The sequence below is a fragment of the Ischnura elegans genome, chromosome 1 (assembly GCF_921293095.1).
Source record: "Ischnura elegans chromosome 1, ioIscEleg1.1, whole genome shotgun sequence".
Classification (NCBI taxonomy): Eukaryota; Metazoa; Arthropoda; class Insecta; order Odonata; family Coenagrionidae; genus Ischnura; species Ischnura elegans.
The window spans coordinates 131,188,951-131,210,324 of NC_060246.1; the positions used below are offsets into that span (position 1 = coordinate 131,188,951).

The window sequence follows — 21,374 nt, forward strand, 5'->3', positions numbered from 1 at the left end:
AAGATGGCAGTAACCGCAGTAACCACATTCAAATGAACGTGTTTTCGCGCAATTCAGTCGTCGAAGAAGTCTTTGAAATGGATCACATGGACTTGAGAAATGTAAGACTGCTCGGTGTTAATACTGCATTTGCTTGTTGGTTAGAAATTTCATTATGTTATTTTTAGTTCAAGGACTTCCTTCAGCTGTACAACCAAATGTCTGAACTTTGTTTCAACCGCTGCGTGTATACATTTGGCGGACGTGAGCTCACAAGGGAAGAAGTAGGTGAAACAAATACAAGTCTTCTAGTGGCGAGTTATTATGTGGTCATTTTAATAATTTCATGAATCTTCACAGGCTACTTGCACTGAACTGTGTGTCTCGAAACATGTCAAGGTAAATCATAAGAGTATGGCAGTGTATATGGAGGTGCAGCCGCTGATAGTGAACAAACGTATAGAAGAAATGAATGAAGCTCAGCGGAAGTTGGAGAAGGAAGCAGAAAAGACTACGTCTCCGCCAGATTCCCCAGGGGAGAAACCTGAAACTAATACAGAAGCCGCCGAATAATATTTAGTGCTCGAAATGAAGGCGGTTGTATGCATATTTTGGAATGTCACACTTCTCCTGACAATGAAGCACTCAAGGTTGAACGATAGCTGTTTAAGATGTGGTTGGCCGAAGGGAAGGTAATTTCTGCACTGAAATATGTTTCATACATGTAGAAGTTTTCGTATTCATTCTTAGTATTTTCCTTACCACTTGTGTTTTTCATCAGGCTTGCATAACCCACATCCTGTTCTTTTACGGGATTGAAAACGGCTTGGACAGGACACCTTATATTTAATTGTAACTCCAGAAATTGATTTTAGTAATAGCTCACTTTCGTTCAAGAAATTCAAGTGTTGCATTTGTAGTTGTTAGCAACACGGTCAGAATGAGTTATATTTGTCAGTTGCTTGTTTGCGGCTCTAATTCAGTGGTTAAAACAGTTTTTATTTGGGTTTCGGCTTACATCTCTGGAAGACCGGTAGATTCCATTTTCTTCCTCGTAGTTCCAAAATTACACTATTGCATCTGCCAACAGACTCGAATAATCCACTAGGGATCCAGAACAAATCTTACGCTTTCGTTCACTGTCAGTCAAGCTATAAAGAGTATTCTAATTTCTTTGATACAGACCTGTACTCTTCTAACTCATTCGTGTATTCATAATGAATGGTTTCCTCTGGATGAATTAATTGAGCAACCTGAACTTTCGGTCAGTTACACTTTTGTTTTCATAATTTAGTTGCTTACACAGAGTCAATTATTCTTACATTCTCTGATGAGGCTGCAATTTCGAAGGGTAGATTTTTGGGCTTACTGCTGTAGTCATTTTTATCGTGATTTATCTGTAATCTTTGTTACTCAATCTTAAGGTTCTCATCACATATTCACACTTCTTCGCCATTTCTTGGCATTGGAAAATCGGGTCCTCCCGATGAAGTCTTAGGGCCCCCGCGCACTGGCAACTTTTTCAAAGCAACTATTTAGTTGCTTTGTGGAAGTTCAAATGAAACACGCGAAATTGACTGCGGCCCCGCGCACGGGCGATTTTTTAGTTGCCGCAACTAAATAATTGCGTCCGGACCTATTCTGAGGGTGATTAAATTGTTGCCGGCAGGAATAGATCGCGTGGATGCTTACCCAACCCCGCGCACTGGCAACTTTTCAGTTGCTTGACGGCCCTTGTTCGGAGCGCATCTTGGAAAGTGTTTTGCTGGACGCTTTTTGCAAAGGTCTCATAGTTTTTAAGTTTTGGGGTTACTTACGGTAATATTAATTACTGAACATGCTCTGGATTGTATTTGGAAGCCATATATTTACACATTCACTTACTTGCATTATGTAAATAAACAACTACCTCAGAATGTTTTACTTACATAGTTACACCTTCCCTTCATTTGATTCCTTTCATTACATTTTCTTCATACTCTTGAGATTCTTCGAAATTTTTTTTCTTCACTTTCCTATACTTCTTCTTTCTGGTTATCCAGCTACCACTGCTTCACAGCATATTACATGGTGGACCACGGATCTCTATTGTAGAGACTATATAATGTTGGGCCTTGGAATTTCTTGCATTCCATCTACGTTTCTGATCTTGATTCATTTCTTTTTCTTCGTTGAAGTCGTCACCTTCAATTATTTCAATCATTTCTGCTGTTTGAAATAGGATTCCTATAATAAAAAAACCACATTGGGTAGGTTGATGTATCCTCCCGCTTCGGTATGTGCATTACACCTTCACTCGACGCCACCATTTCTTTTACTTTTTTCCTCCCGTTCTTTCTTCCTAATTCCCAATTTTACTGCAAATGTTGCTCTGGCCCCATTACCTTTTTGGGATTATTTGCGGTACTTAAATTTATTGAACAAGCTCTGGATTGTATTTGGAAGCCACAAATTCAAAACCAACAATTCATAAGAACTTAAGAACCTGCTTCAAAAGGGAATATGATGCCCAAAAAAATCAGCCGTCAGGATCAGCACCAAAGAGGCGTAAATATCTGTATTTTGAGCAGTTATTATTTCTGAGGGACTCGCTTGAATGCAGAAATACATCCAGCAGTCTCGAACATATTAACATTGATTTGAACGAAAGCGCAAGTGAAGATAATGGGTGCATCCAGGGGGAGCTCCGCTCACAAAGCGGAAGGTGAGCGAACCACCGCTCTCCCCCTGAATGCGACCGCTCACCACCCGATCACTAGTGAGCGGCCGCCATATTTGTGAGCGTACTCCGGGTATGATCACCTCGCTCACCGACCAGTGAGCGGCGGCGCGAGTTCAAAATGGTGCCGAAGAACTGTCGAGTCGAGCAGCCGTATTAATTATACACTGTAACTTATCGAACGCTGGATGACTTATACGTAATGTAGGCATATTAAATGCGATTGGCAGAAGGCCTTTTTTTACGTATTTATTTACTAAATTAGGTAGCCAAAATATTATTCTGCAGTGGAATTTTGTCGTAAGCTAGGTAAAGTTCAGATGTAGCCCTCGCTGAAAAATGGATTTTCGAGTTGAAATGTGTTTTTAATTCTTTATTAATATTTCATAGGCTTCAGATAAATTGAAATATATCTATATACGTAAATCGCGGGGTATTACTTGTCCGCTTAGTCAAAAAATAAGGCGTGCGTAATTTTTCTCCCGGGTTAACTAAGTAATTGCTTCAACATTGCCTTCAGGCCGTTTTACACGGGGACGTAATTGCGCAACAGCTGAAGTATGCATGAGGTTAAAATCAAAATTGCATCGTGTAAAGCGGTGAATTTCTATAACCTCTATAACACACGCGAGAATGATCGTACATAAGTTACCTTTATAAATATTGGTCTTCTGGTAGAGAAACATATTACAGTGATATCAGGGTTAAGAGTAAAACCTTTCATGTGACCTTTGACAAAGTGAGTGGCATACATAAAGTAGACAGAACTAGAAATGTTGAAGGTTAGAGGCTAAATCTATTATGTCAATAAAAAGTTGGCATCAAGCAAGTTGTTCAGCGATTTTAAAAAACCTTAAAACTACTCGCTGGCGAACGACATGAAGATATAACAAAAATTTGTTTGTCATCAGCAGGAACATGAACATTAACCCGAGCACATTTAAGTCCATTCCTCATTCCAGAAGCTCATGTGGCACATAGCTCACTTCAAAAGTAATGTCAGATTTGGTTAGTACGATAACACCAGCATTTTTTTTAATTTGACCGGTTTACCAGCATTTCCTCAAAACATCCGCCACACTACGTCCCGTAATGCTGAGATATAACTTCATCATTAGTCACCCAATGTTCACAAACAGTTTATTGTGATAATAATAACAACGTCTACTGACGTCCTTGATCAATTATTAAATCTCATTCAAGAAACTATAAGACGAAGCGGATTTCACGGAATTAGCAAATGTGAAACTATTGCTTTCTAAACATGGGAAAGACGTCCATTTTAGTGCAAAGACCTCTTTTTTCAAGACTTCAATGTCAGGCGCCAGATTCCCAACGAAATATTTGGACGATTAACACAAAAGGCATTTCCAATAAATATCACGCGACTCGTAAAGAACTGTTAGCGATAAATCCTTAAGGCCCGTACATTGAGAGTGATATATATTCGGGACAGAGTCACAAGGTATGAACTTATCGCAGGAATTAAAGGATATTTCGCAGCCGCTACACGAAAGTATGCACAAGCGCTGGGCGCCATATTGAATGTTTTGCATTTCAAGTTCCCCACCAAAGCGCTCACTGAGCATTCACCATCCAGGGGGGAATGTGATCGCTCAGTGAGCGCTGACGTCACAGTCCGCCAACTGATCAGGGAGCGATCACTCCCCCTGGATGCACCCAATGACGTAGAGCCTTCACCTAAAGCTGACTGCCCTCCTACACCTGGTTCGACAAGGAATAGTCGAAAACATTCTACAAGCAGAAGTTTCGAAGAGTCTTTGCTGCAAATTCTACAAGATAAGAGGGACGAAGAAAAAGACATTGACGAAGACAAGTATTTTCTGTTGTCACTGCTTCCAGCTTTCAGACGATTTAATGACGACCAAAAATGTTATGCACGGACAAAAATCATGAACATAATGAGGAGAGTCCGACAATCAGGGAGCCAAAATCAAATGCAGACTCCGTATGTATTAGAGCAAACCAATTCTCAGGCATCAACATCTCAATATTTTTCAACATTTGTACCAAGAGGGCAATTTCAAGAGCTTCTGCCACCAGCTGCAATCACTTCTCAAAATGTATGGGAAAATACGTCGACAAGTCCTCAATTTTGAACTTAAATCAATTATTTTACTTCAGAAACTACTATTAAAAATCAATAAAAGCGTTGCATTTCCATTTCTTAGGCATTAAAATATTTAAACTATTTATTGTTTTTAATTTAAAAATGTCTTTACCTTAGAGTCACCGCCAATCTTTCTTGAGGTGGTACAGCCTGTCTTAATGATGTATTTTGGTAAGTTATTCGAGGTACAAGGCTAATCAGCAGTCGATCAAAAGTTTCTATGCTCATTCGAAAATAATTAAAGTACTTATTTGGATGTTCTCTCAATCTGTCAAACAGCTTATAAAATTGTCCATCAAGAAGTCTGGAACTAATTATTGGATGCACCCAAAACCTTTTGTTCCTTTGCTTATTTTTTCGCTGTCTCAGAATGAGCGCGACAACACAACTAGCTTCCACGAGATCCATTGTAAACTGAGCTGAGAGGCAACTATTTAATCGCCAGTGCGCGGTAGCGAGCAACTCTTGGGTGATTAAATTGTTTAGTTGCCGGTGATTAAAGTTGCCAGTGCGCGGGGGGCCTTAAGATTTGTTTTGATACAGCTCTCCACTCAATTTTCCCATCAGCTAATGTATTAATGACTACAAAATTCTTATATTTTACATCCCTCCTCAACTTACTTCACTTATCTGATTTTAAATCTTCCTTTGTCTTTCTTCCCTTACTGTTTTCGGCAGATGTAAGCTTACCTCTTCTCTGTTTTCAATTGATGATTGAGTAGAGACAGAGCTGTAAGACCAATATGTCTCATGATGTGGCTGATAAAGTATTCAGGTTTTCTTCTTATGGTTCTCAAAAGACCTTGAATTTCTCCTTCTCTTCTCCGGACTTTCTAATTACATGCAATATAGATCCATTTAACCTTCTTTGCTCAGAGCTGTCATTGTCCATGCCTCACTTCCTTAGAGAAGTATACCCCAGATAGTATGGTGCAGCAGAATGAAATTCATGGTATCAAAGTCAAAACAGACATAAAGGATGGTGATTTTGTCTGTTTTCTTGTTGACATTCATCTCAGAATTGATGCTATGAGGCATGACTTGGTGGAATTGCTTCATTTTAAATAAAAAACTTTGCAAATTTCACATGTGATATTAGTACAACCAGTTTCGTCTCTGTGCAACATCGTCAGGCACCATAGTAAAATCACATTTGAAATTTACAAAGTTTCTTTATTCATCTCAGAACTTAATTGTATGGAAACACTATAATGCTACCTTCTCAGTATCTCATACAATCATTTGTAAACCAGGTTTGGTTATCTCGTATTGTTTTGAAACACTAAGCTAATTCCTCTTCATTGGTAGAGTATCCTTCCAAAATCATGAACATATATGTACTGAGTACTGCTTTGATTGTTAATTTCCAAGAAACATAATGAAGTTACACTTTTGTATGTTCCACAAGAGTTTTAATACCGACCCAGGTTTCGACAGTACACTATGTCATTATCAAGGTAATTACCTTGTGTATTTTCATCATGTTTCCTGTCACATCAAGTTCCACCAAGTATCGCCTTCCAGCATTAAGTTGATTAATTTCCAAGGCTGAAATCTGTACCATAGCTGTGAAATATTAGTTATTCATTGTCAGTTTTAAACTTCTCTTCACTTATAATCACCTTTCACACTTCCTTGTCATTTCTTGGTATCAGAAAATCGGGTCCTCCTGGTGAAGTCTTGAATGTGGTGCCCTTGGTCTAACGAAAAGTTTATTTTTTTTGTGGCATGCTTTACTTATATGTAAGTATTTGCAGAAAGTAGTGTTGCTGGTGAATGTAATCCCTGCAAGTACTTACTTATTTAAAGATTTTTTTCTATCTTTCAGGTTCGAAGTCCAGTCACTGAGGATAGTTTTATAAAGTTATGAATTGCTATGGCTCATTCTGATAGCAGTCAGGCCATTTCTGACTCGGCAAAAGTTGCCTTTCTAGTGCTTGTGGGATTACCTGGAAGTGGAAAAACTACACTCACATTAACTTTGCCTCATCTCTTAGGTAGCAAATACCATATCATACATATTTGTTATGATGAAGTCATCTCATTCAAAGAAGCTGTAAGGTTTGATGAAAATCTTAGTTCATGGAAGAGTGAAAGAGCTAAAGTTTTGCTTGCAACAGAGACATTGGTTAATGATCTTCTTAGTTATAATAGTCCTGTGAATGAAGAGTGTTCATACAAATTGGCTTCATTTCCAAAGAGTCATATTTTTACTGAAAACATTGGTCATAAGTTAGAGGTGAAAAATCTTGTGCCCAGTAATAAATGTCACATTACATGTGATGATGATAGCTGTGAAAATCTCCCTACTAGCAAGGAAAGTGGCATAGAGCTGTACTGTCAAAGTGCAGTCTTAAGTTTAGCTGCTAAGGATATTGAAGAAGGGAGTCAAGGACATTACACCATGCTGGATTCTTTCAACAGCTTAGTTTCTATGAGTGATCAATTCAAAGACTGTGATTTTGGGAATGAGTTATTTTTAGTATGTATTGATGATAACTGTTACTACAGAAGCATGAGAAAAGAGTGGTGGAACTTGGCTGTTAAGTATAAACTTCCATTCTGCATTATTACACTGGAGTGTGATGTTGAAGTGTGCATAAGAAGAGTGAGAGAGAGATTTGATTCTTGCCCAGATAGTTCTCCTTATATTCCAGATACAGTTATTAGGAGGATGAATAACTGTTTAGAAATTCCTAATGGAGACCTGCATCACTGGGAAAAGCACTCAATTGTGATTAACACTGGCATTTTAAATACCTATGGTAGCTATGTGCGCAATTTACGTGTTCTCAGAGGTAGAAGTTTGAAAGGAGGTATGCATGCCCTGCTATCACCTAGTGAAATCAGAAACCTGATTAATAGTGCTGTAAGAGAGCCAGCAAAACATGCATTCATTGAGAAGCACTCTGACTCTTCAGTAATCAAATCTATTATTCATGCAGCTGATTTGGCTTTACGCAAAGTAGTTGGTGAAAGTGACCCAAAAATCAGGCTTCAGATTAATGTTAAACGTAAAAAAATTTTAGAGGATCTAAAGAATAAGAAAATAATCATTCCTAGTGATAATTTAGAAGAGCAGGGGGAAGGTTTTGGGATTAAGTTTGATGAGTACTTGATCTCATTGCTTGATCTCTATCAATGACTTAATGCATAAATGACTGATTCTCCTGTTCATATTTAAGTGCGTAGACTGAAAAATAAATTTGTGTTATTGTTGACGAGAAAAAAGAAATTTTTAATTGTGTATATTTCTTTAAGGGCTTATCACATATTCAAAAAGTATACCGTCGTAGTCTTTCTGGGCTCATTCATCATGTCAGATAGCAGACTGCTGCAGGACATTTCCTTTGACTGCATGCTGCTATTACCTAGTAGTCATTTACCTACTCTGAGTGTGTTGATAAAATTAAAATTTCTTGGTATTATATTATGTATTGCCATAAGTTTTACGACCAAATACAACAGAGTTACTAGGAGAGAGGTAATCCCATCTCCTGGAAGTAAAGAGAGTTCATAGGTGTTTCACTGGTTGAATGGGTTGATTGTAGCAATATTTTGAGGAGATAGTCTCCCATTGTCTTCATCACTCTGAAGACGATGGGAGACTACACCCTCAAAACATTGATGTAAATCAACCCATGGACCTAGTGGGAAAACTGAGAACTCTGCCTACTATCAATTTGCCAGGAAAGCCTGAGATCCTTTGTAATCATATTAAGGTAGGTACATTCCATCAGGTAGATAACCATACAAAACATCGAGCTCACCAAAATTTGAAAGTCTACTTAGTAAGAGGCTTCAAATCATGCTTTTGGAGACATTATAATGACAGTAGAGTATGTTTACTAAACATTGCCATTAATAAACCTTTGAAACATTGGTGAAAAGATGTGCAGGCAGGAAGGTGTCAAAGCCAACCAAATTGTGTAATTTAAATTATTAATACTCTCTGCCTTCCTCCAATCCCCCAGATACAGTGGCGGATACAGATGGGGGGCGAGGGGGCGCACGCCCCTCCCTTGCGGGTCCGGCCGTATTGGCAAACATTGCAGAACCACGATTGTGACTATTTTATATCATAAGATGGCATTGTCTTATATATGTGTATAATTACTTTAATTAAAATTTTATTCTACTCTGCCTGACTTGATTATTTTTTTCGCGATAAAAGTAAAAGCAACTCAATATATCTTTTGCGCCCCCCCCTTGAGTGATTTCTGTATCCGCCACTGCCCAGATATCAACTTATATGTGAAGATCCTGTATGGTATATGGCATGATGTGGTGGAAGTTATTATTATGTATAAATTAAATGAAACATTGCAATATTTTCTCTCCATATATTTAAGCACGACATGTTTCGTTGTTAGAACAACTTTCTCAGGTGCATCAATGGCAGCCAAGTTTTTCCTTAACTGAGTCTTAGTGTTGAAGGAGATAGGGTGAAAGGAAGAATGAGGTTTTAGGGGTGGGGAAAGTGGAGCAGTATTCCCAGTCAATCGTGAATTAGCCGTGAATTTCCTCTACTGTGAAAAAGCCATGAATTTCGTCTTAAAACTTTAAAAATCACTCAAACTTGATGGTAGAACTACGACTGACAGATCAAAAGAAAAATCAATTCGTCGATTATGTTTCAAGGTCAGTCATGCGCAGACACTGTCCACGCATTTATCTCCACATGTATATTGGAAGCAGAATTATTGGTCTGTGTGCCATGACGACACATTGATCTTGAGCCTGTGATTGGAATACTGCTAAACAGTTCATTAACCCTGGCAAAAAATTAGACAATTCTTCACTTCCCTGCCACCCTGCTCCCTCCATTTTCCCACTCAACCTCTAGCCGGCCTGAATTTTGATATCGATAAGTGACATCATGAGAGAGAGCACTTTCATTGCTGCATTTGCATTCACGGGGTCTGTTGTATTTGATAAATTTTTAGTTAACATGCGGCAGGTGATTATTACGTCATCAATATTTCTGCCTATAATGGCTTATCAACAGACCGTGAATTTGACATCATTGAGACCGTGAAAACATAGAAAAAACCGTGAATTTTATAATTCAGAGTGGGAACCCTGGTGGAGGGAATGGGTAGTTTTTAGGGTCTTGGGGGTGGAAGGAAGAATCCAGGGTGAGGCCACAAACGCCTTCACTTTCTTCTTGAGTTCTTTGGTTGTCGGAATGCAGTTCTTATTCCAGATCCGTTGCTGAAGACCACACCACTCAAGAAGAGAGAGAAGGCATTCATATGTGGTACCCTCACCCTGGATCCTTTCTCTTATCCTCGAGACCCAATAAAAATGACCCTTTCTACCCATTTTCTGAAGCCCAAACTTCATCTTCCTCTTACCCTGTCTCCTTCAACAGCAGGGCATATTTAGGAAAAATCTTGGATGAACATGAGGATGTTGTAACAACAAAACACGTCATGCTTTCATGGAAATTTCATAAATTCAATGTAAATATTAGTGTTTCATTTAAATGATATTAAGCATGATTGATTGCTAAGACTTTGTTTGCATGAAAAACTAAAATCACCTCTAATTGTATGTTTCTAAATGAAGACTTCAAAGAGATTGAAGTGGGAAGGGATGATTCGTAATGCATTCTTTTGAATTTGATTGAGCTACACTTTGTGTGAACAATTTTGAGAGAAATTACTGTGTCTGCAGCAACAATTGTTCTGTATAGTTATCACCCTTTGGTTTGGCTGCTCAAAAATTTGATTACAAATAACTCCATGTTTTGGTACATAAGCTGGCTTTAAAATCCCAAAGGCCAGCCTAATCAGGTGGGAACACAGGTGAGAGTGGATGATGTTGACACTATTAAGAATCTTGGTCTATCCTGGTGTCTCCATATTAGGAAGAATTCTCAGATGTTCTCCATATGGTGTATGCTGGATAGGTAATTTAGTGAGTATATTATGGCTACCTCCCTGGAAAATGAAAATAATGTTAATTCGATGTGGCTTTTCAATGATATTTGATATTTCGCTTGCTTATCAAGCCATGTTTAAAAATATGATTGATAAATAAGCCACTTATTGTCTTTGCATATCATACCTTAGACAAGAGGTATTGCAGATCACTTGGGACAGTGGAAGGTATAATAATGGCAACCTTCATCAGCCTCTTGGGTGGGCCTGATGCAAATCCTAGTGAACTTGATGTTGACTGCAATGGTGTAGCTTATGAGGGGAGTGCCGCCCCCCCCCCCCCCTTGCGACAGGGGTCCAAGAAAAATTTTTGAAAAATTACATGCCTGGAAATACATTTTATATTGTTTTGGCACTTCGAATTTAACTTCGAGCAGATACAGTTATTATATGTGTCAAAACTAGACAAGTTTTAAATATTCTTTTTATTTATCTTAGACTTTGGGGGGATCTATCCCCCACATTAGTTACACACTTGGTTGACTGGATATTTGTGTGAGTAGTTAATGTGATTAAATGTTTATATTAAATGTGTATAATAATGTTTATGTTTATGGATGATTCAATACCTATATTTACATAGAGATGAGTATTGTTGTTGTTGTTGATCTCTGCTAATAAATTCGAGTAGTATAAAATGGTGATCGATGCGAGAGATATCTTTATTATTTACCGGCTATCAGTCACAACAAGTTGGCGACGAGGATTAAAAAAGAAAAATTGTGAAGTTCAAAGACCAGAAAAAACCTTGTCGACGCTTATTTACGTAAATTTAACCCGGATATAATGGACTCAAAACAGCTCAAAGAATTACTTTCTGCGCTGACTTCCGTCATCAAAAATCAGCAAACCACACCAGCTCCGCAGATAATTCCATTTGAAGCCTACGACGCAAAAACTGAAAAGTTTTCTTCGTATATGGAACGCTTCAATAATTACTGCGATCTCAAGAACGTCAGCGATGATATAAAAAAGGCTCAACTCCTGCGTTCATCGATCGGAAAAGATCACTACAATAATCTTGCTGCATTTCTGGGACCAGATGATCCTATTAAAGAAATCGATTTCGAAACCTTGAAGGCTCATTTCGAGAAAATGCTGTCACCATCAGTCTCAACGGTCGTCTCACAGCATTATTTTCTCAGCATCACTCAACAGCCGCATCAATCAATCTCGGATTTCGTCGCATCGCTGAAGGGAAAGTTGAAAGACTGTGATTTCTACGCTACTTGTCCTACTACCACGTGCAAAAAGAAGTTCTCAATAGCTGATATATTCCTCCGTGCTCAGTTTATCAGAGGCCTGAAGGATAGCTGGATACGAGAAGCGATACTGCAAGAGACAAATCTCAAGGATTTCGACGGAATCCTGACGAAAGCCACAGCACTAGAAGCATCTCGCTTCGAATCGGGACAGTTGAGTAAATCGCCTGAGAAGACAACGGATCAAGCCGCAGATACAAATAAGATTTATCGTCGTCAAGAAGGAAAACGTCGCAGTCGCCGGAGTTCAGAATCTCAAGATAATCGCCGTCAGTCCAACTCTCATCCGCGTCATTTTTCCCATTCCCGCAATTCTAGAGGGCATATTAATTATCGGTCATTAGGTCTCGATGGCATTTGCCTCAAATGTGGTCGCACAAACCATAAATCGCGAGATTGCAGAGCAATGCGCGAATCTCTAAAGTGCATTTCCTGTGGAAAAATCGGTCACATTTCAAAAGTCTGCATCACCACCCTGCTCCGTAAATCGAAGACCAACACCCTGTCGTCTCAGCGGTCTCAAGAACAAGAAGAAGATCGTCATTCAAACAATGATTATGGCATCACTCGCATCGAAGACACTGAGGATTTGTATGAAGTTGGACCAGACACCGATAAATACATCGTAACAGTCACTCTCAATAACAAGCCGCAGTCGTTCGAAGTGGATTCAGGTGCGCGTTTCTCTTTAATCTCAGAACCCGATTTCAACAAACTTGGACTTAGTATACCGCTTCAACCGACATCAATTTCTTTCCGCTCATACTCAGACCACGTCATCAAACCCATAGGCAAAGTTACGGTCTCAGTTACCTATAATAGGAAGTCAATGGACGCCGATCTATTTATAGTACCAGCAGGGCATGATGCTCTACTCGGACGGATGTGGATTCGTGGACTTGGAATTAGTCTAAGGCCCTTATTAGACGAGGTAGCCAGGCGACGTCGCCAGCGACGAACCTGGCTACCCAGCTTGTCGTGGGTCATTGATTCTTATGGGCCTTATTACACGAGGGTAGCCAGCGACGTAGCCACACTTTGGCGACTGACTGGCTACCGAGCCCCGTCGCCACTCCGGTCGCCACTGGCTACCCATACTGGCGACGCTGCGTTGTAGCATACGGAGCTTATTACACGAGGTCGCCAGGCTACTCGGTCAGTACACCTCGCTTGGTACTGCTCACTGTTGTGTTGTGTCCTGTTGTGAGTGAGTGAGTTGCTCAGTATGTCCACGCCAGTTGAGAAAATGCCTACATCTTCTGATTCAGTGGAAGGGATACGCGGAGAGAAGAAGAAAAAAGAAGAGCCGCAGAAAGACGACCAAAAGAAAAAGCTTGAAGAGCTCGTGAAAAAGTGACAGAAGTTGGCCGACACAAAATTAAGATAACGTCACCACTCACACAACGCAGTCCACTATAGTTCACAGCAAACAGAGAAAACGGAAAAATTCTGGATACTGAACTGGCTACATAACTGGCTACTAGGTTTGGTAGCCAGCGACGTCGCCAGCTACCGTCGCTGGCGACGTCGCCTGGCTACCTCGTCTAATATTAGTGTAAAAGAAATAGATAACCATGAATCAGGTCTTCGCACTGTCAATGTGAAAGTAGTCACCCCAACAGCACACATTTGGATATACATAATGTATTTATATTGTATTTTCATGGGTCACATACATATGTAATTTTGTTATGTATAACATGTGTAATACATATGTATTATTGGATGTATTTCCTTCGTATTCATACATATGTAAAAGTGGTACGTGTTTACACGATAAATACATTTGTATTTTTGAAATTTGAATACTTATGTAAATGTGGTCAAAAATACAAATGTAAATATCGTGTAACACTTGTAACTTTTACATATGTATGAATACAGAGGAAATACATATGTAAATGTGGTCAAAAATACACAAAATATACATTATGTATATTTCCTGTAATTTTTGAGAGGTGGATTTTCGTGGCGTCTAGTGAAATGTTCAGAAACATTTTTGCAGAAATAATATGTTCACTGCAAACGCCAGATTTCCTCATTTCAATGATCATTCATCCATTTGAATTTATACCCAGGAAGCTTAAAAATAAATCATATACTGATCGATGTGAGCAAGGGTAGTATGGCGACCATATTTATGTTAATTTGTAAATGCACGCGAAATACAGACGTATTACATATGTAAAATTCAGTTTCCATCCGCGAAATATACACATGGAAAATGGTTCACAATACATGAAAAATACAAAAAATAGTTCTTGCACAGCGCAAAAGTAAAAGCGAAGTTTAATTTTTTAAACGATATTTAAAATTAACTGTTTAAACAAAAAAATTAAATTCTCAATTCTGTCGCAACAAGCTAGGGAAGTGAGTGGGAGTGATAATCTCGTTAACAGTTAGCTCGGCATTTCGTTCGAGACTACGAGAACGTCAAGAACGTGCTGTAGGAGGAACTCCGGCTACTGATGTATAGTTAATTTTATATTTGTTTGTATTATTATACGTATTGGAAGAATTGACATAGTGTTTTAATCCTCGATAACCGGTGCGTGTGGATGGTGTGCTCAAATCGAAGCTATGTTTTGCTGGAAATGTGCTTCAATCCCGCACGTTATTGCGATTCGTGCAAGCCAGCTCCAACAGTTTCCTGTCACTGGATAATTAAGGTAAGGTATGATTTATCTTTTGTTATATTGTACGCATACATAGACTACATTAATTATGTTATTTGAGTATATTTGGATACAACTATTGGCGCAATGTGTTAACCACATTGCGCCAATAGAGGTAATTATTTTGTTTATGTTTGGCTATTGTTTTCCTTTTTTGTTGAGTTATGTATCGAGGAGACTGGTGTCCATTGAAGTTATATGGTAAAACATAGTAATGTCAATCTTGTACGTATAAATTAATAGATTATGCGTCGTATAGTAATTCCGTGCTTTGCGGCTGAAGTTACATTTTTTCTTCTCTTAATTAAGAGCAGAAAAAATTGTTTAAAGGAATGTTTTCGTTCACGTGTAAGTTGTTTTATCGCTGTTTATTACCACAACCTACTGTATTGTAGTTCTTGCATTCCTAGTTATCCTATGCTTTAGTCATAACATCTTTGACCTTAGACTTATCAGCGTAGCCTTGTCACTAATAGATTCCTCGAGGTTCCGAGCGGTTTTGCCCTCTACTTCTAATTATTTAACGAACAAGAAGTATTGGTCGTGTAATATCGGTTCCCTTAAAGCAAAATGTAATATTTTTTTCATCTTGAAATGCAGTCAATCAAGGTGCATTTCGTCATTATTATTAACACAAGATAAATACGTAATTTTCATGCGAAAGTTTGTCATTATATGTAAGAAAAAGGTGCGTACGGGCCAAATTAATTAGGTAATTGTAATTTTCTTTTCATGCTCTTTCGCGCATACCCAGCAGGCGACGATGTAAATAGCTTGGCCTGGACAAGAGGAGAATGGATTACGGAAAAGACGACGAAGCAAAGCCAGAAGACCAGGTGGAATTGTTAATACCGAGGTAAGGTATGAGGGAAAATTTTTTTAAACCATAATCGAGAGGTTTCTTAAAGTTAAGCCTGAAATTATCTATTATGTATGAAATTTATTTGTTTGAAAATTTGATATCACAAGTTTATATTTTTTCTGTGTGAGTCATCCGCTACTTAATCATGGTACTAATATATTAGTATCATGTACTAAATAAGCATACCAATGGATTCACGTTTTCCTAGTTAATTTATATTTAAAAGTAGTCATATGATCTTTTCTCATATTTCTCATTCTTCTCAAGAGAAAGGCTATTAATTTTGTAAAATGAAAGCATATCCCCAAAACATCTGATTTTTCAAAGGACAAGGTCAAATCTGTGCTAGCTGGGACCTTGACATAATTGGTAAATGAAAAATTTTAAAACTCATGTCAGGAATCTAGCAGAGAAGCCAAACTTACATTTGCATTCAGAATACAGAATTAGTACTAAAATTACAGACTTCACAGAATACTGACTGCCTATATGAATTGAAAAAAAATAAAATTGAAAGGCCTTGAGCTCCTATTCAGATCTTACAAAAAGATATATTTTTGCATGACTTTTAAACTTGACTTCTTCTTTTCTCCTTTCAGGAAGTGGCTGATAGTGCAGAGTTGGTTTCCTGAATTCAGGTTTCTTCTTGTGCAATGGGTTACAACGCTTGTTCCGTGCTAATATTTTTTTCTACTTTCCAACTCAAACCATTGTTTGTATTTGATTTATCTTTGTGCCATTTTTTTAAACTAAGTTTCACCTACTGTTTGCTTGCCCTTAATGCTTGTTAGCAATATTCATGGCCACACTTGTTCTTTGTGTGTATTATTTTATTTTTCTCTTTGAATAAATGTTTTATTATCTGTATGTTCTGGTTTCCTTATATTTATTCATCCGTTTGATCCATATTGATATTAAGTGGATGTGGGTCAGAAAATCAATATGTATAATTCGTGTACGAGGGCCTGCAGATACATATGTATATTACATGTAAGGATATTCAGATTTCCAATTTGTAATACGCATGCATACATACATCCTGAGGGACTTTTGAGCCACTTTTACGTGAAATATACAGACGTAATACGATTGTATTCCTTTGTATACATATGTATAATTCATGTATGGGTATTCAGATTTCCAATTTGTAATACGCACGAATACATACATCCATAGGGACTTTTGAACCACTTCTACGTGAAATATACCGATGTAATACGATCGTATTCCATCTTATACATATGTATTTGGGCACGTATTGTTTGTGTATTATTGATGTAATACAAATGCCGTGTTATCTGGGCACCTCACTAGAAGACATCTTCAAGAAATATGAAGAAATTTTTGAAGAAAGAATCGGGTGTGTTCCAAACGTCGAAGTACATCTTCAACTTAGAGAAGGCGTGACACCCATTTTTAACCGTGAACGAGATGTTCCTTTTGCATTGAGAGAGAGAGTTGAAAGAGAGTTATCCACATTGGAAAAACAAGGTGTCATCACTCCCATTGTATCAAGTGACTGGGGATCGCCACTCGTGGTAATACCTAAGCCCGATGGAGGAGTGAGGCTATGCGTAGACTACAAATGTGGGGTGAATTCTAGACTCGTTGCATCAAATTACCCCATCCGCAGAATAGACGAGGTTCTCCACAGCCTCAGAGGTTCCAAGTATTTTTGCAAATTGGACTTGTACAAGGCTTACCTGCATTTACGGGTCGATGAAGAAGGGAGCAAGATTCAAACGATTTCAACACACAAAGGCACGTTCCGAATGAATCGCCTCAGCTTCGGGATTAAGACTGCTCCAGCGGAATTCAATCGCATTCTAGGTCAATTGTTGAATGGCTTACCAAAGGTGGAGGCATACTTCGATGACATTATCTGTCATGGTTCAGATCTTGAAGAATGTACCAGAAATCTTACTGCATGTTTGGAACGCCTCAGAGAGAATGATCTTCATCTCAATCGTGCCAAATGTTCATTCTTCAAGGAAAGCATCAGTTATCTTGGTCATGTAGTGTCGCATAATCAGATTCAAAAGTGCCCAGTTAAAATTCAAGCAGTTTCTCAAATGCCACGACCAAAGGATTTAGGTGAGTTGAGGAGATTCCTGGGCTTAGTAACATATTATTCCAGGTTTATTCCAGACTTCTCTTCAAAGTCCTATCCACTACGCCGCTTGCTAAGAACGGGTGAACGCTTCGTTTGGTCTGCTGCTGAAGAAGCTGCCTTCGTAAATCTCAAATCAGAGTTGTGCTCGGATAGACTACTCATTCCATTCGATCCATCAAAGCAAGTCATACTCACAACCAGTGGCGGCTGGTGGTAATTTATCTAGGGTGTGCATTAGAGCAGATATAGGATGATTTAATTATATTATGTTAATCCTAATCCATGAGCGTCATATTTCGTCGTAATAGAATACATAGCAAGCAAAACATATCACTGGTACACTCTACCCTTAAAATTGCATGAACAGAAATAATATTAGCATGTATGAAAATAATTTTTCTCAACACACCTTTACAAGTGACGGTAGTTGAAATTCATTCTCTTTTCCTTACACCCTATGAGGAAGTAGTGTAGAAAACGGCTATACAGATGGCTCTGTAGACGGACTAGGATCCTGGGCGCAGGTAGTGTAGGTGGCGGCTACACCACTACACTACCTGCTAGTCAGTCACCAAAAACATGCGCGTGCGCATTCGCATGGTTTTGAGTCTGCTCCCATCGCCCCTTTGAACAGCACATACCCCCCCGCTTACCTCGTCCCGCCAGAGCTCCCTCAAGCGATCGCACAGACCGAAAATGCGCCCGGCAAAATGCCACGGAATCGCACACTTGTAGAGCGGTGAATTCGAAAAGGAGATAGCTGTAGCGTTCGGAGGCTCATGTTTCTTGCATATGCAGACAGTACTTTTATCCTTCGCGTTGCAAAGGAATAGTTTTCTTTTATAATTTATTCATCTTTGGGTGTGCACTTGCTAACATGCGTATACGCACGCGCCGCCACTGCTCACAACTGATGCCTCACCAACTGGGATAGCTGCAGTACTTAGCCATGATATTGATGGTCATGAGCGCCCAATTGCTTATGCCTCACGAGCTCTGACGCAGGCTGAGTCTAATGGGGAACTTGCATGAATTTTTTTTATTTCATAGGCGGACAGAAAATTATTTTCCGAATGCAACAAAGAAAACCGCATGTTTATCTGAGTTTTCCTTCGCGAGATATTTAATGATAAATATTACGAATTTTAAAGCGCGGGAAAAACTACCTCACCCCCCAAGCCACTGCCGACGAAGCCTCGATGACGTCAAAGGTGCCTAAACATCACGCGAAGCTATTGTTGTGATTGTTTGTAATAGTTGCCAGCAGTTGTGAGAGCTTCGTTTGTTAGACGTGTTGATTATTTTATATTTAAAGATAAATATTCGACGATAGAGGCTTGGAAGCCCTCATATTTTGCATTATTTATAATATTAATATCTGAGTACGGGCATAAAATATAAAACTGGAGCAGTTAAAGCAAAAATTATATAATACCTAAATAACATCGTTGTAGGAGTCTGAGCCACGGCCATTGGAAGGGGGATACGTTAATTGTAAGTTAATGTTATCGACGGCATATCATTCATTTAAGTATGCAATTAGAACGATTTTGATGTTTACTGATGTCCGCTTAGCTTTTATATACAATAACTTCATCCGTTTATTCGTAGGTACCGGAGAATTCGTCGTTTAGGACTGTCTGTGCTTGTATTATGGGGTGAATTCCAGTCAATGAAACTTTTGCTCGCTGATTGGAGACATCTAGGAACATTTTTGTGCCAAAATAGTGTTATTTTCAACGCCCGAAATAAAAACTGTGTGTGAAGTTTGTTATTCCATTATTTCAACGAATAGTAGTGAGAAATGTCACCTGTGTCGGCTAATTTAAGGGTTTAAATCTGTGAATAAATAGTTGTATTCATCATAACGAGTTCTGTTATTGTAAGTTGTACGTGATGAATATAAGAATGTGACAGTGACATCCAGTTTTTGATAAGAGTATTTGCCTATTTCCCGCTATATTTTTATGGTATATGCTAGTATATTTTTTATGGATTTACCTATATTATTGAAATAGGTTGTAGCTTGTGTGTGTGTTGGCAGCGGAACCGATCGCGATCTCACATGTGGATTGTGTGCAGACTGTTTTGCTGTGAATTCGTACCGTAGGACGGATAGGACTACCTTCTCCGCTAATCCGGCGTTGCCAAATTCAACAGCACAGCTTACGATCGTTATCCTCCAGTATTACAATTTTCTTTTACAACTCGATTTGCCGCCAACGTATAGCAAAAATTTGTCTTAACAAATTCCTTAAGGGTCATGGCATCAATTTTTGGTGTCCTAAAAAAAGGCTGGTGTCCTAACATCCCATGCCACACGCCTTATAGGCGGCTTGCGGTGTATTATGTAGACGTAGATGAATTTCAGGTGTACTATTCGAACGAGTGGCAACGTTATCATCCATTTTTCTGATAACTAAAACACACGAAGTGAAACGCTTGTACTTCATCATCCCGATGCCGCATTATTAATATCCCAAGTAATAATCTAGGCACAATAGCAATAGGAAAACTTGCCCAAGAATAACAGAACAAAATAAAGTGACGATGAGCGGCTAAATACTCCCTCAAAACAAATTTTACACCAAGCGCTCAGCGTATTTCCCTACTCCCCACGGTTGTTTAGGCACCTATGACGTCACGCCTGGCCTCGGCAACGCTCGGGTGTCTTCGCGCAGTGGTCGGCTCAGAGAAATTTTTCTCGATTTTAAATGCAATTTTTTTTATTTCTTTTGATGTTGAATGGAGAAACTGAAGGTATTCCCTAGTAGCACAATTTGTGTTCAGAGTATGCTCAGGGCATTTTCAACACATATGTAAGATGTGTTCAACACAATTTGAGCACATGCTGAGCATATGTAAATGTCCGGCAAGGCATATGCTCAACATATGTTCAACACAAGTTTTCAACATATGCTCAGAATGTTTTCCACACATGCTCAACATATGTTTTTAACATATGCTCAGCATATTACCCACTTATGCTCAACATATGTTTTTAACATATGCTCAGCATGGTTTCCAATTATGCCCAACATATGTTTTTAACATATGCCCATCATTCTCCCAAAATATGCTCAGCATACCCTAGTGAAAATATCTACAGGATTTTTTTTCCAATAGTAATTTGACAATGGGAAACATTTGTTTCTATAGGAAATTTTTATGTTCCTACAGGAAAATTTTATTTTCCCATAGGAACCTAAAATTTTCCTATAGGAACAATCATTTCCCATTGTCAAATTACTAAAGGAAAAAGAAATCCTATGGAGATTTTCACTAGGGTGAGGTTGCATCCATTTATCCCCCTTATGAAAAGTATTCCCTTACAACCTTGCAATACCTATAGATGCACAAATTCTCTCCTTTTTACCGCTCCTGCCTTTCACTGTGGACTTAGGGCATGATGTCAGACCTACACATTGCATTCACTCAAGTTATCAGATTAGCACTTTAAATTGAAAATGTTTAATCATTAATACAACTAAATTTGGTCAAGGATTTGAAATCGCCAATGTTAATTTAAAATTTATAAATGATAAGCATTCGACAGAATAAAGCATTGATGGTACTGATTATCATGTTGTCTAACCCTTCAACATCCTCTTTAGCCCCGTCATCGTACAGCTCTCACCAGCTCCACTGCACATGTGCATCTGAAAGCATTACACTCCACACTGCTAGA

General features: G+C 38.7%; 1 protein-coding gene across 3 annotated transcripts; it reads left to right on the forward strand.

The window, feature by feature from the left end:
- The first annotated feature begins 17 nt into the window (after positions 1–17).
- On the forward strand, positions 18–8,305 carry LOC124169924 (mitochondrial import inner membrane translocase subunit Tim10 B). 3 transcript variants are annotated; one of them, XM_046548673.1, is made up of 4 exons: positions 18–101; positions 168–263; positions 340–671; positions 6,485–6,572. In XM_046548673.1, exons 1-3 carry the CDS (start codon positions 33–35, stop codon positions 550–552), a joined length of 378 nt encoding a protein of 125 aa, XP_046404629.1. In that variant the 5' UTR covers positions 18–32; the 3' UTR covers positions 553–671; positions 6,485–6,572. The 3 variants fall into 3 exon arrangements, with proteins under 3 accessions (XP_046404629.1, XP_046404627.1, XP_046404628.1); XM_046548672.1 differs by lacking the exons at positions 18–101; positions 168–263 and adding an exon at positions 6,658–8,305 and having other exon boundaries at positions 564–671; XM_046548671.1 differs by lacking the exons at positions 18–101; positions 168–263; positions 6,485–6,572 and adding an exon at positions 6,658–8,305 and having other exon boundaries at positions 556–671.
- The last annotated feature ends 13,069 nt before the right edge of the window (positions 8,306–21,374 follow it).

Excerpts from the sequence above, each read along its gene's own strand:
- LOC124169924 (XM_046548671.1), top strand. The coding sequence starts at position 6,706 with ATGGCTCATTCTGATAGCAGTCAGGCCATTTCTGACTCGGCAAAAGTT.